Source organism: Oryza sativa, chromosome 10, assembly GCF_034140825.1.
Source record: "Oryza sativa Japonica Group chromosome 10, ASM3414082v1".
NCBI lineage: Eukaryota > Viridiplantae > Streptophyta > Magnoliopsida > Poales > Poaceae > Oryza > Oryza sativa.
In genome coordinates this window covers 677,479-705,314 of record NC_089044.1, presented here as the reverse complement: position 1 = coordinate 705,314, position 27,836 = coordinate 677,479, and the positions used below count along the sequence as shown (strand labels likewise).

Here is a 27,836-nt window from a genome sequence, read left to right as displayed (position 1 = left end):
ATAATGAGGTATTTGAATCATACACTTGAGTTTGGAATTTGGTATTCTACTTCATCTTCTATATGCTTAAGTGGATATTCTGATGCTGATTTTCGAGGTTGTAGAATTGATAGGAAAAGTACTAGTGGAACATGTCATTTTCTTGGTAAATCATTGATTGCATGGTCTTCTAGGAAACAATCTAGTGTTGCTCAATCAACTGCTGAATCTGAATATGTTGCTGCTGCTAGTTGTTGTTCACAAATTCTTTGGCTTTTATCTACTTTGAAATATTATGGTCTTACTTTTGAGAAAGTACCTCTCTTTTGTGATAATACTAGTGCTATCAATATTGCTAAGAATCTTGTTCAACACTCACGCACAAAGCACAATGATATTCGTTTTCACTTTTTGAGGGATCATGTTGAGAAGGGAGATGTTGAATTGCAGTTTTTGGACACAAAGTTGCAAATTGCTAATATTTTCACTAAACCTTTGGATTCTAATCGCTTTGCTTTTCTTCGTGGTGAATTGGGCATAATTCATCCTTTTGGCACGGTTTGAGGGGGAGTTTGTACCTCATGGTTTTATCAAGCAATAATATGACAATGAAAATTGAGAAAAGGGAGCTTTGTTTATGCATATGGTATTTTCTTGTGCATGCTAGCAATACTTTGAAGATTTATTTGTCTCTAGTATAGTTTGTATGTATTCTAGTTTTTTCATGAGATTTAGATTTTGTTTTTAAGGGAGATGATGCATGACACTTAAATTCTATACTTGAATTAAGCAAATATGCAATGTTGATGCTAGCATATGGTTTGATTTATAAAGGCTCTATATATATGCTTTATTGAATTGTTATTCCTCAAATAGCTTTAATTGCTTATTGTGAAAAAGAGAGTACAAAATATGAAAAAAAATGAATACCGAATCCTTGGAAAGAGTCTTGACGACAAGGACGTATTCGATGTGAGCAAAATAATGGGTGCTGAATCCCTGGAAACAGTCTTGACGACAGGGACGTACCCGGAATAAAAGAGAAAAATATGAGCAAAAACGCTCAAGAAAAGAAAAGGTTCAAAAATTCTCTTGGTTATTTTGTGCTAAAGTTTATTTGAGAAAGAGTGATAAATGCAATAGGTATATGTATTTAGTGTTTATTCTTCAACCTATGTGCTTGTTAAGATGTTGCATTATAAATTGTATGAAATCATGAATTTTGGTTGTTGATTCAAGCTTAATTGTAAAATCTTTGGTTCATGGTTATACTTTAATGCATGCTTCTTATATTATAGATGGGTTCATCTTCTTTTTATTGCAACACATGACATGATATGCTATATGTATGCTAAGCTCTTGAACATTAATGAATATAATTCCTATGCTTGATGAAATCATTGTCAAAAGGGGGAGAAGTAATGTGAAATTTTTTGGATTTTTGGAGAAGCAAGGTGAATTTTTAGAGAGTTATTTTTGGAGAAGCAAGGTGAATTTTTGAAGAGTTGTTGAGAAGAGCATGTTTAAAAAGGGGGAGAAGTTTTCTTTTGGATTTTCGAGCACGATGTGTACGTTTGTACGAAGTGTGCTTTTACCACCTTTGTTTTTATTTTTTTTCCAAAAACCAAAACATTTTTTATGGGTTTGACAATGTGTTCATCAAGGGGGAGATTGTAAAATCAAAGGTGTTTTTGATTATTATTCTGTGATGAACAATTGGGCATCGGAGATTATTGGTTTTGTTATTTGGAATTTATTCACGAAGTGGTTTTGGAGATGATTGGATTTCACAGGTGATCATAGGATTTGTTATTTCATGTGACCGGTCAGACCAGGCTCTGGTAGCCAGTCGGACCGGCGGTATGCGCGCGGTCAGACCGGCCAGCCCGCGGTCTGACCGGCCGATACTGTGTCAGTTTCGGTTTCAGGTTGTTTGTTTCGATATCCGTGATTATTTCATGATTATGACTTCTAGATGGATACTATACGTATGTAATACTGTTGTTTGCTACTAATGAGTCAAGTTGGAGATAGCTTGGTCTCGGAATATGGTTTCTTTGTTTGTTCCATGTGTAGGTGACTCGATGTCTCGGGAGAGTATTTGCGGTGATGGACCGGGAGTCGGCTTGGGGATAAGGCAACGTCCGTGGTGGTCAGAGATCATGCGGGATACTTAGGCTAGAGTTGATGCACGTGGTTGATGAAGATTCCATATGGCATACGATGGAGTTATTGTGTGCTTATGGGATGCGGAGTCGAATTTGGAAGGAGTCCAAATTTGGTACGATTGGTTATGTAAAGTTTCTTTCTTGTACTAGAGGGTTTCCTAAGGTGTTTAGGACTCCTAGTATGAGTTTGGTTCGTGGCTTTAGGCTGCCTACCTCGGGTATAAATAGAGGGGGAGCGTGAGGCTTCCCGGTATCGCTTTTGAGAGCAATTGAGTTGAGTTTTGAGTTAGGGTTTCGAGTTTAGTCGAAATTTTTTGTAAGGAGTGCTGTTGGTGCACTTTGTAAACAGAGAGAGAATCAATAAAGTCGTCATCTACTTTAAGAGTTCTTCGATTTGTGTTTACCGGGTTTCGGCGGTCTAACCGGCGATCTACCGGCGGTCAGACCGGCGGCAAGCGGCGGTCAGACCGACGGAAGCACGGCGGTCAGACCGGCGGCGGAGACAGGCGCGGCGAGCAGCTTCGGCGGTCAGACCGGTTGATCTATACCTCAACCGGTCAGACCGACGGCATCTGAGCGGTCAGACCGGCAGGACAACTCCGGTCAGACCGATCTCCGTCGAATTCGATGGTAACTTTTATTTCCGTTAAAAGTTTTCGGTTTTTGGGTATACTAACTTTTCACCCCCTCTGATTGGCTTAGTTCTTGTGATTCGATCCTACGTTAACTTCTAAAATACTAATAACACACGTATAAAAGATTTTTATCACTTTATCAAACATAGCTTAACCAATCAGAACACAAGTAGAGCAGTGTTGTTTAATTAAGCATCCTGAAAGTGTCTGGGCATGGGGCCAACAAGATGGTCATTAGGCCATTAATTGTGACTTATGAGTATTGGTTCCGTACATTATTGATCGCATTAATTATTTCTGAACGGATGGGTGCGGGGACTCTAATGGAGTACTACTATATTATTATAATGACTCGAAGACTCAATATTCAATAGCTTACGGATCGTATGGCTAATCTTGGAACAACTTGAGATTGCCGTGTTCAGATTCAAATTTTTTCTTCAAACTGCTAACTTTTCCATCACATTAAAAATTTGAACACATATATGGAGCATTAAATGTGAATATAAAAAAAACCAATTGCACAGTTTGCATGTAAATCGTGAGACGAATCTTTTGAGCCTAATTACACCATAATTTGACACTGTAATGCTACAGTAAACATTTACTAATGACAGGTTAATTAGGCTTAATAAATTCGTCTCGCGGTTTACAGGCGAAATCTGTAATTTATTTTCTTATTAATCTACGTTTAATACTTCAAATGTGTATTCATATACTTAAAAAAAATTTGGTACACGAACTAAACACGGCCATATTGGTCCAATCCAGGACATACATTGATAGTACTAATTCATAAATATTTTGGCAACTACCTTGTTTAATTGGAAGCACACAACACCTTATAAATATATAAATATTTCGTTACAATATGTACTGTATGAGTATCCATCCATATAGGGGACCACAAGTTTTTATAGTTCATCTAAAAATTTTCGAAAGACTAGTTCATCTAAAAATTAAAAATAACAAATAGCACATCATCTATGATTTCCATAGAATAAATATTTACCAACCACATCTTTATTGATCTGTTTCCTCTCTGGTCACAGATTTCTGATCACCAAACAGTACCAAGCCTCCACATTTTTAAGGAGACACTGACATGGAAGGCTCTAGTCAGTCATTGCCCTACTCGCTTTAATTATACAGCAAAAGAATGACAAAAGGCATGGCCCTCGTTCTTTCATGTCCTTCTTTTGAGGCTTCTTCTTCTTCTTCTTCAGGTGCTTCCATTATTTGCTCCTCTAATTAATCTTACCTTTACAATGAGAATTGCTTATATATATCCACGATTCTCAGGACTGTAAGCTTGTGAGGCAGAGTTGTTGGACAAGAGGAAAATAGCCACAGCAGGGTCGGCACAATGGAAGGCTCCATTACTGACGCCAAACTACCTCTTCTTCCTCTCCTCAATGGCACACCTTCTCTGCAGGTAACCATTGCTAACCTTTCATGCATGTCTCTGCTTTCATCTTAGTTTTCTACTTTTCTTCTGGGCGAGGGTAAAAAAAATCGTTTGTTTGTTTGAGAATTGAGACGGATGGTTAAACATACCTCCTCAGTTGCATGCATTGATTTATATTTCATATGAGAAAGTTGAACTTTGTTGGTGAGATTTTTCTTTGATTTCCTTTTTCTTGGCAGATCTAGTTGTTTTTAACAAAAAAACAAGAGAATGAAAGGATGGTTTTGTACTTTTGGGAAGGGCAAGGGCAGCCGTTCGTTTTTATAACTCATTCCTACTTTCCTAGGATCGATGTGATGGTCCGGAACATTATTTTAAAACCTTGTTTTTGGCTTATATTCTGATTTTTTATGTTTGTATTTCAGAATATTATAACTCACACGTTTATACAGAAAGTTTCAAATTATTTATGGTATGTACTGATTCATGCTAAGAAAAATTTGGAGCAGACGCAGAATTAAAGCTGCGAGCTTATATGTGCTATCGATATATGCTGGCATTCCGGAATAAACAAAACTCCTTTATGTATAAAAAAACATATTTGTTGGCATTTTCAAAGTTTATAATAATTTTTTGAAGAACACATTTATATAGACTACTGCACTGTATTGGCATGTCTTTTATTACATGCCAATAATTGATAGTATTCCTATATTTTTGTTGGGCCAGAACAACCTATTGCTCCAAATCGTTCAATGTAACTCAGGCCTTATTTGGACGGGCCAAATGAAATCATGACCCATCCCTAGCGGAACGACAGTTTTCGCAAAATCCGGTGGAAAGTCGGTAGATTCCGAACAAATTTTATAAACCAAAATTTGAATACAAATTTCTTGAATTTACCGATAAGCTCATGAAAACCAGTCGGCTTTGGTGAAATTCCGAGCGAAATCATCGAAATTTCAATCGTTAACTAGAAAAGAGGTAAACTGAATTTTTTTTCCTTTTTTTAATTCGTTATTCTTTTCTTTCCCAGTGTAAATTTCAGTAAATACACGGAATAAATCAATTTTTTTAAAAATTTATATCCCAATAGGTTCTATGAATATCATACTATTTATAAGATTTTATTTGTTTTTTTCCTTTTTTATCAATTCAAATTTGAATTTCGATGAAACTCATCGAAATCTCATACGGCTTTTACTTTCGAGCCTTGTCGAAGCTTCGAAATTTTATGGAATTCGACCGGTTTTCGTCAGAATTGTGAACCTTGGGCGGGATACATGAATAGAAAATCAGTTGAGGTCTGAACTAAGGACGAAGAGAGCCATGGAAGATACCAAGTTCACGTTTGTTGTTCCATGGCCCTTGCAACCATCGGTTTGCCACTTAAGTATTACTAGCTTCCACTAACTGCCAACATGTGAGTTGCATCGCTTGTGCACTTTACTCTTTCATTAGTATTATAGATATTAACTACATTACGTTGAAAGTTAAATATAGAATTTATCGTTTTAAGGCTAACGAAAAAAAACAATCTACTTAGGAGTTTTGGTATTTCTTTGCACGCAATTATTTGAAATTTTAACATGTATTTTTAATGAATAACTTTTGATCAAATTCATAAATATTTGAAAAAATCTGAAATTTTTGGGGGATATTTAAGTTTGCCGGTGGGGTCTGAAATTACTAAAATTTTGAACTGGAATAACAAACCCTACCTCAGAGTTAAAAGTCTTCGTTACTTTCTGTCAATTTAATAATTTTGAAAATTAGGAATCAATAAATATCGATTTGTACTAACGATTTGACTTCAGAAGAGCCCAGGAAACACAACACTGAAGAAAGCTAATGTGATCTGCCTAGATCCAAAGCCAGTATTTATGCCATCTATATATCTCTCTATCTATTATATTATTAAAACATATTTGAAAAGAGACACCACGTTCGCAGTGGGGGCTAAAAATTCCCACATTAATCGGAGAAAAAGAAAAAGAGATTCCAAGTAGAAATACAATTTAAAAATAGCTGAAATTCGGAATTAAAAATAAGGAATAGTGAAAGAAGAGTCCATATAAGAACCCAATACGAGATTAATTAAAATTCGGAATAAAAATAAAACAAAATTCGAAATTAGAAAACAAAAAGAAGAGTCCAATAGGAATACAATTTAAAAATAAACTGAAATTCGAAATTAAAAATAAGGAATATTGAAAGAAGAATCCATATAAGAACCCAATACGAGATAAATTATAATTCGGAATAAAAATAAAATTAAATCTGAAGTTAGAAAAAAAGAGAAGAGTTCATGTAGGAATACAATTTGAAAATAACTAAAATTCGAAATTAAAAATAAGTAAATATTGAAAGAATAGTCCATATAAAAAACCAATACCATATTAAATAAAATTCAAAATAAAAAATCAAATAAAATTCAAAATTAGAAAAATAAAAATTAAAAAGATAGTTCAAGTAGGAATAAAATTTTGAAACAATTGAAATTGAAAATAAAAATTAAAAAATATTAAAAATAGTATATATAGAACACAATACGAGATTAATTAAAATATAAAATAAAAATAAATTCAAAAGATAGAAAAAGAAAAATAAGAGCTCAATTAGAATATAATTTATAAATAACTAGAAGTTTTAATAAAAACGTAATGACTATTGAAATAAGCGGCAATCTGGAACACATGGCGAGATGAATTAAAGTTCAAAATAACAAATAAAATATATTTCAAAAATAGAAAAATAATTATAAGAGTTTAAGTAGGAATATAATTTATAAATAAAAATTATCGGAATGAAAAATATGCAATTTTGTTTAAAAAAAACAGTCCATCTAGAACAGAACGATAACAAATGACAATAAAGAGGGGAGAAGCAATAGGCTTGTAAAGGAGTAGAGTGCTGGCGGTTGATGGGATATCTAAAACCTATAAACAAAACCCCAAATAGAACCCCAATAATGATTAAGAGAAATGACGATGGGTGTGCCGTTAAGCAACATGGTCACGACGGTTGGCGGTACTTATGAAGAGTAAAAATAAAACCAATTGATAATCATGCTCGATTTTTAAAATCTCAATGACAATAAGGAGGGAAAGTAGCGGGTAGGATATAGAGAAGTATAGTGGCGAAGCTACTAACGATTTGGTGAAACTTATAGAAAGTAAAAAAGAACACAAACAATATTTGTGTTCGATTTTTAAAATCCCAATGACAATAAAGAGAGGTGTCAGCAGACGGGCCATAGAATAGTAAATTGGCGATGTTTGACGATACTTCTAAAAATTATGAAAACGAAACCCAACAAGACACTGAACTCTAAAAACTATATGGCCTAATTTTTAAAGTTCTAAAAAGGATTAATAGAAGTAGTGGTAAATCGGGTAAGCAAATAAAAATGTGCCAAAGAAGTAAGGGGTAGCGACTGCCATAGCTTTTAAAAACTATAAAATTATTAGAGTCACGGGGATAATAATTTTAAATAAAATCATGTGTAAAAATATATAATTTTACATTGATGCTAGCCGCGCAATTGCGCGGGCCGTCCAACTACTTCGACACAAAAGTTGCTAGGATCCCTGAAAGTCGGCGTGCTGAAAGTTGAGTACGATGACTCATTACACTTCAATAACCTTCACGCGACCTATTAAGTGTACTTAATCAACCTTAATCTCTGCTGCAAAGGCTGCAACTGTCGATCGTGTCGCACAAGCAGTTTGCTTTTTATATTCTAACGATACGAATTTCCGTGCCAAATGACATGGCAAGTGCTTCTTGTTAATGCTATCGTGGGAGCTCCTTAAAACTTACTGTCCGCTTCGTCGCCGGCGATCGAGCAGAGCATGGCAAATGAGGAGCAGCGGCAGTGGATGGACGGGGAGTTTGGCTGCCAGCCGGTTGCTAACATTTTCTTTGATTTCCTTGATTTGCCTGGAGAAATTCACCATTGCAACTTCTTTTCATTCTATGATCTCTTTTGCTCATCTGATGAGGTGTCCTAACAATCAAATGTAGGAGTAATCAAATGCTTGTGCTTGGTTGCAGGAGGAAGGTCCATACACAGGCAATGGATCAGTTGATGTCAAAGGCAATCCAGCATCTAAAACACACACTGGGAAATGGAAGGCATGCTACTCTATTCTAGGTTGAATAACACACACTGCCCAACATCTCAGTGTTCATCAATCACATTTCAGTGTTCATTTTGAACTAGTGAAGAACATGTTCTTGGCACGGTGTATGTAGGTGGCGAATTTTGCGGCGCATTGGCGTACTACGCAGTAGGGACCAACCTGGTGAGCTACCTGACCAAGGTACAGGGACAGAGCAATGTCACTGCTGCTAGCAACATCGCTGCTTGGCAGGGTAACTGCTACCTCACCACAATACTCGGCGCGTTCCTCGCAGACTCCTATTGGGGAAGGCACCGCACAATCGTCGTCTCCCTGACCACCTTTACCTTTGTAAGAGATCACAACATTTTCATATTTTTCTGAATACGAGCAAAGTTGTCTGAATATCAGTTAAGTTGTCTGAACATTTGTGTTATGTACTGTACATTTTCAGGGAATGGTTCTACTCACACTTTCAGCAGTGGTTCCACCAAACATGCACAGATCAATGGCAACCTTTCCTCAGGAGGCATTGTCCTCTCTTGGCCTCTACATGACAGCTCTGGGCTTGGGTGGCATATGGCCATGTGTGCCGACATTCGGAGCCGATCAGTTCGACGACACCGACGTTTCAGAGAAGGCGCAGAAGGAGCTCTTCTACAACTGGTACTACTTCGCTGTCAATGGCGGGTTCTTCGTCGCGAGCACGGTTATAGTGTGGGTTCAGGATAACTGTGGTTGGGGACTGGGTTTTGGGATCCCTACACTGTTCTCGGTCATCGGCGTTGTCGGATTCCTTGCGAGTATGAGGTTTTACAGGTACCAGAAACCCGGCGGTAGCGCGCTTACTAGGATCTGCCAGGTTGTCGTGGCGGCGTTTCGCAAGGTCCACGTGGACGTGCCAAGTGACAGCTCTCTGCTCTATGAGATGCCAGGGAAGGAGTCTGCCATTGTTGGCAGCAGGAAGCTGATGCACACTGATGGACTCAGGTAAACTAAATTCTGCCAATTCTGATCAATTTCTGATCTCAATTCATTATGCATCATCTGCCGTAACGGGCTAACGGCAGGTGTCGTTTAACAAAATTTCGACAAAATTTTCTAAATCTTAGAATGCAATAGCATGGAAACTGGAAATTTAAATCCGAAATGTAGAATCCTGCTAAAAGTCATACTTTCAGCTTACAAAATTACAGATGGTGATCACTTATTAATCTTCACCGTACCTATATTGAGTTGTTCAGTGAACTGAAAACACAAGATCAAATTTGATGAATTTTTATCACTAATTGTTGCAATTAGGTTCTTTGACCGAGCTGCCACTATCACTGCATCCGATGAAGCATCAGCTAGTCGTCCATGGAAGCTGTGCACGGTGACGCAGGTGGAGGAGCTCAAGATCTTTGCGAGGATGCTCCCCATCTTCCTCACCGGAGTAATCTTCAACACCGCCGAGGCCTGCTTCCCGCTGTTCGTCGAGCAGGGAGGCGCCATGGACAACCACGTCGCCGCCGCCTTCGCCTTGCCACCGGCGTCGCTGACGACCTTCACCTGCGTCTGCATCCTCGTCCTCGCGCCGACATACGACAGGGTCCTCATGCCGGCGGTGAGCAGGCTCACCGGCGTCAAGCGCGGCCTCTCCGAGCTGCACCGCATCGGCGTCGGAATGGTCTTCGCCGTTCTCGCGCTCGCCGCCGCCGCGGCCGTTGAGACGGCGCGCCTCCGCAGCGTGGAGGCGGATGCTCCGGCGGTGAGCATCCTGTGGCAGGCGCCGCAGTACGTGCTCGTCGGGGTGGCGAAGGTGTTCGGCGTCGTTGGGTACATCGAGTTCGCGTACGAGCAGAGCCCCGACGCCATGAGGAGCTTGTGCCAGGCGTGCTCGCTCATCATGGTCACCCCCGGGAGCTACCTCCTCTCCGCCATGCTCACCATCATCAGCTCCGTCACCGGCGGCGGCGGCGGCCATGGCGGATGGATCCCGGAGAATCTGAACGAGGGACATCTCGATCGATTCTTCTGGTTGATGGCGGCGTTGCAGCTCATCAACCTCATCGCCTTCGTCTGCTGCGCTGCCACCTACAAACGCAAGCTGCCTACCACTTGACTTTTTATTTCTTTTTGTGTATGTGTGTTTTCAGCTAATTAATTAATTAGTCCTAGTAATAAAATTGCCTTGGAAGTGCCTATGTAGTGTAGGGTTGAATCAATTATAAATGTGCTATTTGTGATATGTGTAAACCTCATCGGAGGTTTTTTTAGATGTTTAAACGTCGGTTTTTTAATTAACAGCAGGACAACAATAAATACTTTGCCATTTTCTAATTTCTGTAATATTCTAAAAAACCAATTTCATGTACCTTTGCTTATTATCACTAGTAAAAGTGATCCTAATTGTTGATTTATGAATTCTACATTTTAGATAATGGAAGAACCATTCCAGTCTTTGCTCTGAATAAGTTACAACCAAATTATTACGAAGTTTGCATTAAAACGATTGTGAATTGCACAACGCAATTTGATGGAAAACAAGAGAACTAACTGAAACACCAGCCTACACCAGCCTACAGGCACAAATGATGACCTATTCCTAAACCTTCATCTATGGTTAGCAAAAATCTGCATAAACCCCATTTAGTTCTTGTAATTGTAATGTGCGTTATAAATAGCTGTCTATATGGGATTCACATGATTTTTTAGGCTTCCATCATGCAGTGTTTCATCAAGTAGAGCGAAAATGTTTCACCAAGTAGATTGAAAATGTTTCAATCTTTTTAAAAAGCTGGAACACAATCAAATCACCCCATGAAACTTTTTGCTACAACATAACATATGAAACTATGGTTCTAAATATATTAAAACATGAAACAAATCCGAGTACATCGAGAAAAAGTTTATATGGGATTCGCATGATTTTTTAGGCTTCCATCATGCAAATTTCGAAGCCAATCGAGCGTTGTTTTACCAAGTAGATCGAAAATGTTTCAATCTTTTAAAAGACTGAAACACAATCAAATCACCTCATGTAATATTTTACTACAACATATGAAACAACGGTTCTGAATATATTAAAACATGAATGATTTAGCTATCAAAAATCATTCGACAGCCATTTAGCCTTCCCGTTATAAATATATACAATCCATTAGATTAGAGAAGATGAATGTCTAGGTTGGCTTCTACTACCAACAAAGACTACCGTAAAGGCAAAACAAACGTATCAGTGTTTATATCTTATTATTTTCAAACTAGATGGTTCTTTTGGGTTTTGCACTAAATTCATGACCCTTTGGAATATGCAAAGATATTTTGGAAAAGAGAAAAATGTAAAGAACTGCTCAGATGGGTGATTTCTGATTTGCAATATGTATCTTAGAGTACGATAAATTCAGTATATATAGTTTGTGTGAATCAGATATATGATCTATTATTAATTTGGTATAGCTTGTAGGTACTAAATACTACTATACATATAATTATTGGCAAACTGTATAAAGTTTGATTATCTGAAATTAGAATAAGTCTAGCTAGGTTAGTAAAAGTGGACGGAATTGAAAGAGTAAATCATGCGAAAAGATATTTCAACATCTATTATGAGGGTATCTCCATATTCTGCATTCTGAATTATTCCAAATTTTGGATTCACATGTGCAAGATAGATAAACACGATGAAACCTTCTGGCTTTATATGATCTTTGTAGATTGTAGGCATGGTCGTTTGCAAATGCGTCCTTGCTTGATCAATGGATTGTATATTTCATCCTTTTCCTCATTTTGTGGAAAAAGGAAAGAAAAAATAGAATAATGATAGCCCAGCTGCTTAATGTGACAAAATTAGAAGACAACACGCATAAAAAACACGACCCGATATTTAACGTGATTAATTAAATCGTGCTCTATATATATGATACTCAAATGACCAGTTCATGCATATATTTATACACGGAACAACTAGGCTTAGAGTTTTTAATTCAACTGTTTTTTTTTCCGGTCAGATCCTCTTAATTAGCTCATTATCTAAAAGAGATATCATCTTAGCTAATTGATGCGGGAGAATATATTTACCCATGAAAACAGTGCTATAACATAATCCACTTGTTCTACTTAATTACCCCAATTAGTCCAACATAATCTGGCCGAACAAACAATTAATACTTATCAATTCCTGCTAACTGTGCATAATATATATTTTATATGTTCAAGATGTGTCTAAACTATGTTCATTTGGAGGTGCAAACATTGATTTGTCCTGGGCTTCTCAAAGGAAATCAATAAAAGAGGTCCCAATGGATATAAAATTCCTATGAATTTTCTATGGAATCGATGGCAAAGATAGATTTCCTCCACTTTTTCTATGCCCCATTCCTTCATTAATTCCAAATGAATCAATAGTGGCAAATTCTATAGGAAATGGAATCATCCAATTATCCTCCAAAAACCGTTCAATCCAAACAAAGAACCCCTTCAATTCAAAGGAGTACTAAATAACATTTTTCCAATGCCCTTCAATATTTCTCATTGTTTCTGAATAACATGATTAAGAAACATTGTGCTAGTTTCTTTGATTTGATCTTACTAGATGAAACAACTATAAGACAAATTTCATGATCCGCTTAATGATCGCGCTTTGAGACACCGCGCCTCCCTCTACGCTGATGACTTGGTCCTCTTCCTCTCCCCGGTTCGGCAGGATCTCGAGTTCATCCAGGGCATTCTCTCGGTCTTTGGTGCGGCATCCGGGCTGCGCACCAATTTTGCCAAATGCTCGATTACTCCGATCCGCTGCTCGGATGAGGACCTGGAGCTGGTTCACTCTTGCTTCCCCTGCTCGATTTCTGATTTTCCTTGCACCTACCTCGGCATTCCGCTGTCCGTTCGCAAGTTGCCAAAGGCGGCTCTTCAGCCACTGGTGGACAGGGTCGCTCATCGCCTACCACCTTCGAAGGGGCGTCTCACCACTCTTGCTGGTGGCTCTGTGCTGGTCCAGTCTGTTCTCTCCTCCATACCAGTCCATGTGTCTATGGCAATCGGCCTTCCTGCCTGGGTTGTTAAGGCTATTGACAAGAAGCGACGCGTCTTCTTGTGGACGGGTACAGATGCGGTTCATGGGGGACAGTGCCAGGTGTCCTGGACGAATGTCTGTCGTCCTAAGGCCTTCGGTGGGTTAGGAATTCCTAACCTCAGGTTGGCAGGGTTCGCCCTGCGCGTTCGCTGGCTTTGGCTTTAGCGTTCCGGGCATCTCTATTGGGATGGCTTGAAGGCCCCGGTCGAGCAGTCTGTCTCCGACATGTTCGAGGCGTCCACCTTCTTCATGCCGGGGAATGGTGAATCTATGCTCTTCTAGACTGACCATTGGATTGATGGAGGCCGCTCAGTGGCCTCCTTGGCTCCTGACCTCCTCTTCGCTGTGCCACAGCGCCTCCGTTCGCGCACGGTTGCTTCTGGCCTGGCGAACAACTCCTGGGTTTCGGACATCCGCGGGGCCCTCACTGTCCCTGTCATCTCCCAGTTCTTCTTATTTGGGATGCTGCGCTTCGAATTCAGCTCTCGCCGGGTGTCAGAGACCGTCTTGTTTGGTGTTGGACGAGCGACCAGCGCTACTCTGCGCGTTCAGCGTACCAGGCCTTCTTTTTTGGCCAGCACTCCTTTGCCTGTGCCGATCTTCTCTGGCACGCGAAGGGCCCTGCTAAATGCAAGTTCTTCCTCTGGTTTGCATTTCAGCGGCGCTGCTGGACGGCCGACCTCCTCCTAAAGCGTGGCTTGGATAGTCATTCGGCCAGCCCCTTCTGTGGTCAAGAGCTTGAGACAGCGAACCACATCCTCCTCGATTGCATCTTCGCTCGGCAAGTTTGGCTCCGTGTGCTGTCGCCTCTTGGTTGGACTACCCTCTCTCCTCCCCGAGGTAGCTGTCTCCAAGATTGGTGGCCTTCTTCTAGGGTTGGCTTGCCGGGGCATCTCCGGGCCAGTTTCGATTCTATGGTCCTCCTAGTCTCTTGGCAACTGTGGAAAGAGCGGAACTCTAGAGTTTTTGACTCTGCATTGTCATCGGTCTCGGAGGTCCTTGAGTCTATCCTCTCTGAGGGCCACCTTTGATCTTTAGCTGGTATCACTAATTTTGGGGTTCTATTGGGAAGGTAGTGGCTCTGCCCCCTCCCAGCTATTTGGAGTTGTGTGTAGCTGTCACAGTAGTCTTTCGTCTCTTCTTTATTTTAGTCTTTTTTTTCTCCCCTTTCTTGGCATAAGTCGGTCTGACTCATTGCGTCGTGTAACAAACATTCTTTTCTTCTAATATATTGACGTGCAATCCTTTTGCGCGTTCGAGAAAAAAAAGTAATGAAAGGCACTGAATTTCGTGTAAAATTTTGGTATCTCATAATACCTAAAGTACAATAAAATTACTCAATAACTAAACATTACTTGCTGTATGCATGTGTTCAAGATATTATGCCAAGTGCAACACGATGAAACAACCTGTGTTTAACTTTATCACAGGGTCGTCGTCTCCAAAATATCGAGTGCTGCAACACAACACATTTTGAGACAGACATATCCTCAAGTTGGTTAAATCTTCTAGATGAAAGCCTTTGCAATTGCATATATGTTTATGTCATCAGCAACAAGAAGTTTTCTGCAATATTTTTTGCTACTTTTCTCCATGGGGAAGGAAAATCTTGATTGGGATAAGGATATTGCATAATTCAGTTCGAACACTACTTAAAACTGCAAGGTTGTAACAAGCTCGATCAAGAATATCTCAATACGTGTAGCTTAATTAACTATGTGATCAATGATGAGGTGAACAATTCCATCAGAAAAAAAATTATGAGGTGAACAAGTCTAATAGTATCATAAATAACCCAATAATTCGATCTCGTGTGTTTCAGGTCCTCAGGTGATCAATCATGAGGATCATTAGCATGATCCTTCGAAGCTGTAACCTCCTGTACAACATCATTCTTGTTTATTTTTGGAAAGAGTCATTACTCTTGGTTATAGACTTAATAGCATTGTTTTTTTTATGGTCTCTTGCTTATATATTATTGAGTATATATATGGATGCATCATGTGTGCTTGTGTTGCATTGTGCATTTACAGACAACATTCATACAGCACTTGATAAGACACATGGACACAAACAAACCGGGTGCTTTGGCAGATGAAGCAGGGCTTAACAATGAGGTGACTGCCTGCTTCTGCTTTCTAATGAACAACTTCTCTTTCTACACTGTTCTTTTTATTTCACTTTTCCTATTTTATTTCCAAAAAATATTCAGATGACTTTTCACTTAACATAAATTTCTTTGTGCCAAAGAAATGTGGTTAATTCCTTTCTTTTCCCACGTTTACGAAAAAATAAATCTACCTGCACAATTCAAATTGTAATTCAGAGTATTTGAGTTCAGCTTTTACAGTTCTTGAGGAAGAAAATGTAAAGAAATAGTAGAATGACGGCAAAGTCACGTGTCAATCAAGGTGTCCATAAATATTATACACATATATCTGTGCTCCCAACAGTAATTCAGTGAGGTTTGGGATTTATCCCTGTCCTCGTTCGTTTCTGATTTTTTTGATATTCTAGATACCGTTCTCATTTCTAATTTTTACTGTTTTTGACTATGTTGTACAGAAAGAAAAAAAGTTATTGAAATGGTTGAGGCTATTTTCTGACCGTTTTCTTCCCTATATGTCACCGTGTAATAAAAAATAAATACTCTAAAAAGAATATTATTGGTATGCTACAAATTTACCTATGCTCGTGAAAAGGAATAATACACATCAAAAAATGAGGAATATGTTGAAGTAATTATGACGGGCCATTTTGGTTTTAAAGCCCTACCAGAAATTTTTGGTAGTGACAAATTTTGGGTAGGTAAAGTTAGATCAATAATGAAGTCAAATATTAATACTACGGTGAAGAAACTGGTACCACATTATTTGGCTTCAATTGAAGCTACCACATTTCCTCTTTTTTTAAAAAAAATGGTAGGGCATAGTAATTTTTGTATGAATTAAAAACGGCCCTACTTATCCTTTTTTTTTCCAAGGAGAATGGATCCCAAGTCCAAACTGTCACAAAGTTGTGTTCATGGTTACGTTGAGTTCAGTGCTTTTCTCTCCTGTCAAAAAAAAAACAAAGAAAGAAGATATGTTTGTGCCCCAACAGTTTATTTTATTTTGTTGTAGAAAAATTCTTGAAATATATATATATATAAATTTACTGATATGGATGCTACTATATAGTGACAGCTAGGGATGAACAGACATGAAGAATTTACAGAGTGGCACGTAGGTAACAATTGTTCAGTTGCTGCAGGGTAAACTAAGCCAGCACACAGGAGATGGATCTGTTGATGTCAAAGGGAATCCTGCATCCAAACACTCTACTGGTTGCTGGAGGGCATGTGCTTTCGTTCTTGGTAAACATACAACACCTTACATGAAAAAAAAATGATACTTGTGCTATTAAAATAAAAAAAATGGCATTTTGAAATATACCATTTAGCTCACTTAGTTTCTTGAAATTGGTAGTACGGATCCGGCCATGCTGCCTGTTCAGTTTCTCCATGTTCTGAATTCTTACAGATGCTACATGGTTTTCACCAATTTTCCTTATCTTCTATTCCCATTTCAACCTGTCTTATACCAGTTGCATCGATCTGCAGGTTCATGTAATAAGTTGCATATTGAAATTCGGTTTGTTGTGAAATATGAATTCATCAGGGACGGAATGCTTGGGGCAGTTGGCGTTCTTCGGGGTGCAGTACAGCCTGGTGACATTCCTGACGACGCAATTGCGGCAGGGAAATGCAGAAGCAGCCAGGAACTTCAGCATGTGGCAGGGCACCTGCTACATCGCTCCCCTCGCCGGTGCCATCGTCGCCGACTCCTGCCTCGGCCGATACCGCACCATCCTCGCCTTCTTCTCCATCTACATCATCGTAAGCTTGATTTAATCATTCTTGTTGATTTCACACAACTTTCTTTAACAATGACAATAGTTCACATCTTAATTTGCTCTCCCAAAAAATGTACCATGCCATCCATCCACATTACGTACTCTCTCCGTTTTATATTATAAGTTGATAGAAATTTTTCCTGACCAAATTTATTGAAAAATATAGTAGTATTTTCAATACAAAACAAACATATTATCAAAATATATTCAAGGTTAAATTTAATGAAACTAATTTGATATTTTATATGTTATTAAATTTTTATATAAACTTGGTAAAACATAACAAAATTTGACTAGAAAAAAGTCAAACAACTTATAATATTAGAGAGAGTATGTATATTTAGCTACAGTACTCCATTTACTGTAGCTGCCATGCAACTGGATGCCCTTCTTTCTTCCAACATTCTCCGCAACCACATGCACTTACACCGCACGACATGCAAAAGCCATTTACAAAGACTTCTCGCACGGTGTCCATTCACCATGTGACACCTTATCCAATCTCATCACGACCTCCATTGCTTCCTAAGTTTACTTCCAATAATCCTACCTATGACTGATGTTGACCTCAAGAATCCTGACTCTAGTACGATCTTGTTACATGACATGTAGACCATGCTAAGCCTCGGGTCCTCCTGCAGCGTAGTCCCGGTTCTTGCCATCAATTAAGGTTTGATCTCAAATCACCTCCACACAATCAGACAAAACAATCGTTTCAGGGCACAAATACCGCAACATGGCCTACACTAGTGACATGCACTTATACCAACGTCCACACTAATTTTCATCAAATAAATGATTTGCAATGCTAATTGTTCATTCTAAAATATTAATTATGAAAATGTTTCACAAAGATGAGTTCTAAAAGTTAAGCTCAAATTGAAGTTATGGGATTCATCTCCCTCATAATATAATGGTGGATATCTGAAGTATCGAATAGAAATCACATAGATACTACAATAAAAATAAGTCGAAGTATTGAATAGAAATGACATATAGATTCTATAACCAAAGTAAGTCTATAATAACTATGCTATCCAGAGTAGAATAAAAAAACCCACTACCGATTTCGATAATACTGTAGCAACTTACTAGGCATTTTGATAACCGGCAATGGATTAAACAATTTTTTGTTACGGCAACAAAAAGAGATTGACCAATGATTTCTGACAAATTTCAAACGAATTTGAAATCTTCTCTTGTGATCGATCATCGATGCACTGATTGCAGGGGATGGGAACGATGGCGCTGTCGGGGGCGTCGCCGGCGGTCATCAGCCGGAGCACCCAGCCGGCCGTCTTCTCCCTGGGGCTGTACCTCATGGCCATCGGCGCCGGCTGCATCAAGTCCTGCGTGGGGCCATTCGGCGCCGACCAGTTCGACGGCGGCGACGCCATGGAGAGGCCCAAGAAGAGCTCCTACTTCAACTGGTTCTACTTCGCCATGTACGTCGGCGCCCTCGTCTCCGGCTCCGCCGTGGTGTGGCTGCAGGACAACTTCGGCTGGCTCCTCGGCTTCGGCGTCCCGGCCCTCTGCACCGTCCTCGCCATGGCCAGCTTCCTCCTCGGCTCCGCCATGTACAGGTACCACCAGCCTCGTGGCAGCCAGGTGGTCCGAGCTTGCCAGGTCGTCGTCGCCGCCGTCAGGAAGAGGAACGTCGTGCTGCCTCACGACGGCTTCGTCCTCTACGATGGTCCGGCAGAGGAGGGGCGGAGGATGGCGCACACCGACCAGTTCAGTTTCTTGGACAAGGCGGCGGTGGCGGTGGCGGTGCCGTCGTCGGCGGCGGCGCAGCCGTGGAGGCTGTGCACGGTGACGCAGGTGGAGGAGCTGAAGGCGATCGTGCGGATGCTGCCGGTGTGGGCCACCGGGATCGTCTACTGCATGGTGCTCGTCCAGCAGCCGCTCTTCCCGGTGCAGGGCCGCGCCATGCGCCGCCGCCTCGGGGTCGCGTTCGCCGTCCCGGCGGCGTCGCTCAACTCCGTCTACGCCGCTGCCATGCTCGTCCTCGTGCCGCTCTACGACGCCGCGGTGGTGCCCGCGGCGCGGCGGCTCACCGGCAGCGAGAGGGGGCTGACCGAGCTGCAGCGCATCGGCGCCGGCATGGCGCTATCCGTCGCCGCCATGGCCGCCGCGGCGACCGTCGAGGGCAGGCGACTGGCGGCCGCCGGCGAGGTGAGCATCGCGTGGCAGGTGCCGCAATACGTGCTGCTCGGCGCCAGCGCGGTGTTGGCCCACATCGGGCAGCTGGAGTTCTTCTACAACCAGGCGCCGGACTCCATGAGGAGCCTCTGCTCGGCGCTCGGCCACATGACGTGCTCGCTCGGCAGCTACCTCAGCTCCGTCGTCGTCACCGTCGTGTCCCATGCCACCGCGAGGGGCGGCTCGCCGGGGTGGATCGCCGACGACATCGACGACGGCCACCTCGACCGCTTCTTCTGGCTCGTCGCCGGCCTCAGCTCGATCAACCTCGTCGTGTTCATCTGCTGCGCAAAGCGATACAAGTACAAGGATTCAATCAATTAATTGAGAATTGCTGATCGAATTGTGAATCTGTAAATTGTAATCAGCTCATGTGTTCTTTAGTTTCTGTACACGGGAAAATTTATGTTTTCTCATTGTTATTTTTGGAATAGAAATCAAGAGCTCTGTGAATTCACTGGGAGTAAAGAATTACGGCTCAAATGGCGACCACGTTGACTGTAGCAAAACCGGCAAAATTGCAAGACAGATAACATGTAAATAAAGAAAAGAAACTAAACCAACGTGCATCCGAATTTCTTATCTCACATGACTCTCGATCAATCATTTCTCTGTAATGCTTTTCGATTAGGATGCCATTAATTTGAAGAGTAATAGATTCTTCCATTATGTAAAGATTTGAAGACAAAATTGTTAGTTCAGTTTGGTTCTATTGTAAACAAGTGAAAGAGTTGATCTATTGTTTGCTACTTTTATTTTTCAGTACGAGCGTGTACAAGAAAACCTGTACCTTTCAGCAAAGGAGATAAATTTGAGTTTCTGCTCGGTCATGGATTTGAATCAATCAGTCATTCGCTGTAGTGCTTATTGATTAGGATGGCATTTGGGCTGTGTACATCCTTTTCTGGGTGTAGAGGCCAGTTTAATCCATTATCTAAAAAAAATCAGTTTGACTCTGAAGAAGCTTTATCTGCATGAATTAATGCATGATTACATCATTGCACTGGACTCAATTGGTAATGCAGAGACAACTCGTATGCAGCACCAATGCACTTTAAGCCTCATCTGAATCTTTTGATAGGCCAGATGAATTTCCCCACATTGCAAACATGCCACCGTTGCCACTACTTAACTGAACAAGTGAACAATCCACTTATCTTATCATGCTTCAGACATCTGCAATACCCAAATCAAACACGAAACTGCGATCGATACGTTAAAATTCCTTCTCAGCTGGTTGGAACACCCACTACCACTTTGGATTTGATACAAAAAGCTGGTTAGCACTAGGAAGCAAGGATGCTAAGTGCAGCTCCATTACACTAGTTAGTGACTTCACCATTGCAGAGCAGAAAGGAGAACCAGGCTCCAGTAGCCATTTTCAGAAAGTGGAATATCTGGATAGAAAACTAGTTAGCAGCATCAGACCAGTGCATGCGCAGCCGCCCACTATCATGCCGACTTCGCCTATCGGAAATAGTATAATTCATCGATCTATCGCTTTAACCGCCTATAAGAACATGGCAAGAAAACATGGACTGTGCAACCAGCACAAGAGCAGGGCAGTAACTTCTGTGAGAGATGGAGTACTCTTACAGCTACAGGTTCATGCTTGTATGCTCTGTTCTTGTACTGTGCCTTAATACTCGGGGTGCGAGATGCCAGTTATCCGACGATTTCTACGACTACATATGTCCTGATGTGTACACCGTTGTCCAGCAGCATGTTTATGCTGCCATGAGGACTGAGATGAGGATGGGTGCCTCCCTCCTAAGGCTCCATTTCCATGACTGCTTTGTCAATGTATACATTAACTACCCTTTTCACACATCTCTGAACTTTATCTGAATGTTCTACATACATATTAAATTGACTAGTTGTGTCACAATTACTGAAAATTTGTTGTGCATTTCAGGGGTGTGACGGTTCCATCCTTCTGGACGGTGACGACGGCGAGAAATTTGCACTTCCCAACAAGAACTCTGTCAGAGGGTTCGAAGTCATTGACGCGATAAAGGAAGATCTCGAGAACATCTGCCCTGAAGTTGTTTCCTGCGCCGACATTGTAGCCCTTGCAGCTGGCTATGGAGTACTATTTGTATGTTCAGTCTACGTCTACCCATTGTCCTTGTTGTTTCACTTTCTGATACTGTACATCTTTGTTTGAAAATCTCAAGTATGCTAAAATTTCATCATTTGTTCAGAGTGGAGGCCCTTACTATGACGTTCTTCTCGGTAGAAGGGATGGTCTTGTCGCAAATCAATCAGGAGCTGACAACGGCCTCCCTTCACCGTTCGAACCCATCAAATCGATCATACAGAAGTTCAATGATGTCGGCCTCGACACAACCGATGTTGTCGTCCTATCAGGTAGCACACTAGTGATCAATCCATCTCATGGTGCACGAATGGTTCAGAATCTGGTTTATATGCTAAGATAACCTCTTCCTACACTGTAGTACTTCCTGAAACTGTACAGTGGCAGCCCATGTTTCAGGGAACATATGCTCTCTGTCAGTTCCGAATTTTCATACTGTCTACAGTAAAAACTTGGAAACCGTCAGAGATAATATTTGATCAATTATAAAATGATCTGTTGCACATTTCAAGATTTCATAAACTTTTAAATGATCTGGAAATCTGAAACTCATTGATCATCAATAGGAGGGCACACGATCGGACGAGCCCGGTGCACGCTGTTCAGCAACCGGTTGTCGACCACCTCAAGCTCAGCCGACCCGACGCTGGACGCCACCATGGCCGCCAACCTCCAGAGCCTCTGTGCCGGTGGAGACGGCAACGAGACCACCGTGCTGGACATCACCTCCGCCTACGTTTTCGACAACCGCTACTACCAGAACCTCCTCAATCAGAAAGGCCTCCTGTCCTCCGACCAGGGCCTCTTCTCCAGCGACGACGGCATCGCCAACACCAAGGAGCTGGTGGAGACTTACAGCGCAGATGCCCACAAGTTCTTCTGGGATTTTGGCAGATCCATGGTGAAGATGGGCAACATCAGCCCACTCACCGGTGACGACGGCCAGATTCGCAAGAACTGCAGGGTTGTTAATTAACTGAGCTTCAGTGTGTTGAAAAGATAGTAAATTTCTTGTACTTTTCACAAGGCGATTGAGACGATGTGTGTTATGTTTTGATGTTACATGAATGCTTGAAGAAGCAGAAGTAATAACGATGTGATTGTGACTAGTTTGTGAACTGATCGTCAACAAAGATGTGATCCATTGGAAAAAAAGAACTGAATGTATGTGCCTTAAATTGGGTGGGTCATATACTGTATATCATATCATGCTGCAGGATGATCTGAAGATTGCAACTATCTCTACAGTTTCATCTGTTGTGTTTGCAGAATATTGACAACCAAATCATTTGAGTACTGCTAGTAGTACTGTGCTAGCAAAACGTTCAACATTGGTAGGAGTACCTAACTGTAACATCCTGAAAAATTCGCAAATAAAATCCGAGAACTCAAAAACTCATCCCCAAAAACTTTGCGAAAAATTTGCATCATGCTGGATTTGCCAATTCGAAATTTTCTTCCTATTCCAGTGCCATGTCCTTGTTAAAAACCTAAAATTCATTTATTCTCGAAAAGCTTATTTTAAAAAGATTGTTCCTTTGTGAAATATGTTTTACTCTATAAAACTATGTTTACCTCCCCTAAACTCAGCCTCCTCGACCAAATTCACCCTCTCTGGAAAAAGTCCACTTTGCCTCCCTAACAGCCCAATTTTTTTTTCTTTCCTCCTCTCCCAGGCTAGCGGAAGGAGAAGTCTAACACTCCTCCTCCCGAGCCCGGCTCCATCTCCCTTTTCCCCGGGGGGCAAAGCGGCAACGCCGCTACCAGGCGCCGCGCCACCATGGCCGGGCCACCGTGCCCATCACCGGCCGTCGCACGCCTTCCCCCTCCTCTCCTAGCCGGTGAAACCGCCGCTTTTCCCCGCGTCACCACTTTGTTGCCACGGCGCCACCACAAGGGCTCAGACAACGGTAAGGAATCCCGCCATCCTCGCCGGCCCGACAGACGCTATTCTCCAAGATGGACTAACGGTTAGACCGGGGCAATCAAGCCGGTCAGACCGATCTCTATCGATTGGGGTAAATTTTAATTCTACTAAAAATTTTTTTTAGTGTAGCTACCATTCACCCTCTTTGATAGGCTTAGTTATTGTTGTTCGATCCTAAAATATCACTTCTACTCACCTTAATCAGAGTCGTGTTAATTGCAAATGCAATCTACAACGTGTGTTGATTGAAGCGGAAGTACTATGCACTAAAAGTATTTACTTACTTCATCCCAAAATATAAGGCTCAGCCACTCGTGACACAAAAACTAAGAAAGAATTTAATCACCTCATCAATTGAACCACATCCATACATGCAAACAATGTGATTGGGTGACTTAATGGTAGAGAAATTAAAATAACCCAAATTTAAAAAACCAAGAAGTAATAGTTAATGTATGCATGCATGCACGTCTTGTATAGAAAAAAAATGGTTGTGCCTTGTATTTTGAGATGGAGGAAGTATATGCTTAAATGATTACTTCTCTCAACTTAATTTTAATGGGCTAATTAATGTGTTCATTTTGTGAGCATACATATTTATAACGGAGGGAAACAGTTACTAGTCTTTTCAAGATTGTCTCCATCGAAACACAAGTATGCTAGCTATTAGCCTTAATATGGTTGGATGTGCATCACAATCCTAAGCTACCTTTTGGCACTTGTGTGTGTCCGTCTTCCTGTGGGAAACTAAATTTAAAGGGCAACTAAGTACGTGCTTAATTAGAGATATAAATTTAATGGAGAACTAAGTACGCGATTTATTATCTAATTTTATCATTATACTTGGTTTGTGGCTGTGTGTGCTGTCGTGCACCACGCACGCACATGGATAGATTTAGTATATACATACACATGTCATTAATGCAGGGTGCACTAATTAACACTAGTTCCATGAAAGAGATTGTTGGCCAAATATTTAATCGTACGTGTCAACATACATGTTCCTACGTTTACATGTGCAGACTCGTTCAACTATAGGTCGCCGAGTGAAAGAGAGGTGTCTACAATGTTGCCTTCCAAAGAAGATTCTATATATATGCTCTATTTTGAATATTTAATGATTGCAATGTTGACGATGTGCTCTAATAATTCAAACGCATGGTATTTGTATTCTGTTTAATTTGTTTTAATTTGACGAAATTTTTGCATGGCGTTTGCTTCGATCAATCATTTTGTAAAGTCTATCTTGGAAGCATGAAGTTTGGCAGATATAATTTTTATAGCCGACAAAATCCAACAAAAAGTTCTTGTGTGGGAAAATATGGCCAGCTATAATGGGATAATACATGCATGCATGTTAAAAATGGGTGTCTAGCTACAAGCACTACTAAAAATCCGGGCTTCAGTGACGGGTTATCTGTAACAGGCCAACGCAACTCGTCAAAGATGAGTCATCTCTGATGGGCCAAAAAAATATCCTCTTCAATATATGGCTACTATGGAGGACCTGTCACAGATGTGAAGTCATCTGTGATGGCTTACACTTGTAACCCGTCATAGAAAACCATGGCTTGTCACGGATGATATGCCATCTGTGACAGGTGTAGTATTATGAACCATCACAAAAGAGACCACTCATCTCTGACGGGTCTTTAACTAACACACGTCACATATAACGTTATCTCTGACGGGTGGTAGTTATGACCCGTCAGTGATGAGTGAAAATTCAAATTTTTAAATTTTACAAAACACCTCGGATTGAGACATGTCCTATATAAAAGTTGTAGCTCTCAATGATATCCACAACTTTATAACTAACAATATTTCTATTAGAGATCGTTTACATCGCCGAACATGCATTACAAGTGATGAGATCTTACGTTTAAAAATTTTTTTTTGAGTATTTTTCAAATGACATGGATGGATACATGCCCCATATCAAAGTTATAGAACTCAACCAGATCTACAACATTATAATTGAAAATATTTTCATTTGACAAAGTTTACATGTTCAAAATACATGTTATAAAGTGAAATCTATTTTGAAAAATGAAATTTTGAATTCTTCAAACAACATCGGATGAAGATATTTTCTATGTAAAAGTTATAAAACACAATGAGATCTATAACTATTTAGTTGATAATACTTTCATTTGAAGTCATTTAGGGTGTTAAATATATGTTAAATGATTCAGACAAGCATAGACAAAATAATAACATTGGGTGAGTAGTCAATATGTGTTGAGTAGGTGAGTTGGTAAGGGAGCTCTCTATGGAGGTTGAGGTCTTGAGTTTGAATCTCACGTTTAGCATGCAAGTTATATTTGCGTGAAAAATTGTGAATTTGTAGGTAGTGATGTGTAACCATGTATAGTTTAGCATGCAAGTTATATTGCGTGAAAAATTGTGAATTTGTGGGTAGTGATGTGTAACCATGTATAGGATGGCTAGTAAAATTCAAAATATTTTTTTGAGGTTTTTTTGTTGCGTTTAAAATTCAAAAATTGTATTTCTTGCTTTGTCATCAGTGACGGGTCGTAAGTTACAACCCGTCAGAGATTAGTCATCAGTGACGGTCAGGTAGTTACGACACGTCACTGATGACACATCTGTGACGGGTGACAAGTTTTAACCCGTCAGAGATGACTTATATACCGGTCAGAGATGAGTTATCTATGACGGGTGTTTCACCCATCACAGGTGATTTTGTCATAAGTGACCACTAATCACTGACCAAGACCAAACCCGTTAAAGGTTAGGGTTTGGGCCCGTCAGAGATGACTTGGTCTGGCGTAGTGAAGCATGCCTTCAATTCCTCTAACCTACCATGGTCTTGACTAATAGTAGAATACTACCGGTATTGTCACCATTAATTCACAGTAAAAATGATTTTAACCATTAATTTAGGAATTCTATTATAAAACTGATAATCTAACAGTAATTGGGTGGCAATGTTATAGATACTCCCTCCGTAATAAAAAAATATACATATAACAACTTCTAGCTAGCATATATAGTTTATCTCTAAATATAGCAACTTCTGCAACTATATATTTCATCATCATATCTCAACCAATCAAAACCCTTTTCTGTTTAATTTAATTTATCCCTTCACCTTAATCTCAATGAAAAACTTTAGAAATGTTTATATTTGGAACAAATGGATCTAAATGAGAAAGGATGGATGGTCAAGATCGATTCTCTTACCGGTCTAGAGTTCACTGTACATTCCTCTATCAACATATGTAGTTGCACTACTTAAAAAAGCTCATAGAGATTGACACTATAGGTGTTGGAACAGTTAAAACTGTCATATATAGTTCTTTCCCCTCATCCGCAGACTAAAAACACATAAAACCGGCACCATTAAGCAATAGACGCCGGTTTTAAAGAAAAAACTGGCACCTATAATCTATTATAGGTGTCGGTTTTTTTTAAAAAAAATGCTACCTATACTGAGCCGAGCCAGCGAGCCGCCATATCCATCTCTCGATCTTATCCATCCTCCTGTCCATATCTAATATCTCCGTCTCTCTCACCAATCTCGGCAGCGACCGCGCTCTCCCCTCTGCCAGATCCGCCCGGGGGGGGGGGGGGGTGGTGATACCCCGAGTATCGAATTAGTGTATTTCGGGAAATATTAGAACAAACGCGCAAAAGTTAAAATTTTAAACCGTTGTTCAAATAGGCGATTAGGAACCGTGGATGCGTAGAGCTCGCCGAGTAGTGCAAAATAGAGTATAAGTTTAGAGTAATCGAAGTCCGAACAAGGTCCTAGAGGTTGAATTAATGTACGTCGTTTGATCTTCATTAGGCTCTCTATTTAACCAACTTGTAAAAAAAAAAGAAGAAAAAAAAAGAAACCAGGGATCGTGGCAGCTAGCCCTAGCGCCAGTCCCCAACCCTGCCTCTGCGCCACTAATTGTTTCCTCTTGCTCGACTCCTCCTTGGTGAGTGCTGCCGCCAATCCTTGCTGCTGCTGCTGCTGCCACCGATCTAATATGTTTCCATGTTGTGGCTGTTTCTGCTAACGTTCCTCGCTGTTGCTGCTGTTGCTGCTGCTGGTCTACTGCTGTGCTTCTACAACGAACAGAGAGGAGGAGTTTCAGAAAGCAGGGAAAGCAGGAGGAGAAAAGAAGGAAAAAGGGAAGAGAGGCAAAAGTTGGGGATTTTCTGGGTTTTCACAGATTGACCTCAAATTTGATTTTCTCCTCTGCAAGGTTAACTCCTATTAGTCCAAAAAAAATACAATTTTCACGTGGGAATCGATTAAATCGTTGGTTGAGTATTTTCTTACTTGCTGATTATAGGCTGACAATAGTATTTTCAAATCTGGTGTTAA

The 27,836-nt window shown here is 40.5% G+C and overlaps 3 protein-coding genes across 4 annotated transcripts; all 3 read left to right on the top strand.

The window, feature by feature from the left end:
• Window positions 1-3,899: 3,899 nt before the first annotated feature.
• Window positions 3,900-10,714, top strand: LOC4347964 (protein NRT1/ PTR FAMILY 8.5). Of its 2 annotated transcripts, XM_015758277.3 has the most exons (6): window positions 3,900-4,008; window positions 4,085-4,217; window positions 8,247-8,346; window positions 8,448-8,665; window positions 8,769-9,304; window positions 9,617-10,714. In XM_015758277.3, the coding sequence occupies exons 2-6, from the start codon at window positions 4,149-4,151 to the stop codon at window positions 10,416-10,418; spliced, it is 1,725 nt and encodes a 574-aa protein (XP_015613763.1). In that variant the 5' UTR covers window positions 3,900-4,008; window positions 4,085-4,148; the 3' UTR covers window positions 10,419-10,714. The 2 variants fall into 2 exon arrangements, with proteins under 2 accessions (XP_015613763.1, XP_066161137.1); XM_066305040.1 differs by lacking the exons at window positions 3,900-4,008; window positions 4,085-4,217 and adding an exon at window positions 7,945-8,098.
• Window positions 10,715-18,147: 7,433 nt separating this feature from the next.
• Window positions 18,148-19,965, top strand: LOC107277983 (protein NRT1/ PTR FAMILY 8.3). The gene has a single exon (XM_015758009.3). It carries the CDS (start codon window positions 18,501-18,503, stop codon window positions 19,791-19,793), a length of 1,293 nt encoding a protein of 430 aa, XP_015613495.2. The 5' UTR covers window positions 18,148-18,500; the 3' UTR covers window positions 19,794-19,965.
• Window positions 19,966-20,987: 1,022 nt separating this feature from the next.
• On the top strand, window positions 20,988-22,676 carry LOC4347963 (peroxidase N). Its single transcript, XM_015759526.3, has 4 exons — window positions 20,988-21,272; window positions 21,385-21,567; window positions 21,674-21,839; window positions 22,134-22,676. The coding sequence occupies exons 1-4, from the start codon at window positions 21,051-21,053 to the stop codon at window positions 22,541-22,543; spliced, it is 981 nt and encodes a 326-aa protein (XP_015615012.1). The 5' UTR covers window positions 20,988-21,050; the 3' UTR covers window positions 22,544-22,676.
• The last annotated feature ends 5,160 nt before the right edge of the window (window positions 22,677-27,836 follow it).

What these genes read in the sequence shown, in the direction of transcription:
- LOC4347964 (XM_015758277.3), top strand. Translation starts at nt 4,149, where the DNA reads ATGGAAGGCTCCATTACTGACGCCAAACTACCTCTTCTTCCTCTCCTC. An exon ending in ATGGCACACCTTCTCTGCAG is followed by an intron (nt 4,218 to 8,246) that starts GTAACCATTGCT and finishes GCTTGGTTGCAG; the next exon opens with GAGGAAGGTCCATACACAGG. An exon ending in CCCTGACCACCTTTACCTTT is followed by an intron (nt 8,666 to 8,768) that starts GTAAGAGATCAC and finishes GTACATTTTCAG; the next exon opens with GGAATGGTTCTACTCACACT.
- LOC107277983 (XM_015758009.3), top strand. Translation starts at nt 18,501, where the DNA reads ATGGGAACGATGGCGCTGTCGGGGGCGTCGCCGGCGGTCATCAGCCGG.
- LOC4347963 (XM_015759526.3), top strand. Translation starts at nt 21,051, where the DNA reads ATGGAGTACTCTTACAGCTACAGGTTCATGCTTGTATGCTCTGTTCTT. An exon ending in TCCATGACTGCTTTGTCAAT is followed by an intron (nt 21,273 to 21,384) that starts GTATACATTAAC and finishes TGTGCATTTCAG; the next exon opens with GGGTGTGACGGTTCCATCCT. An exon ending in CGATGTTGTCGTCCTATCAG is followed by an intron (nt 21,840 to 22,133) that starts GTAGCACACTAG and finishes GATCATCAATAG; the next exon opens with GAGGGCACACGATCGGACGA.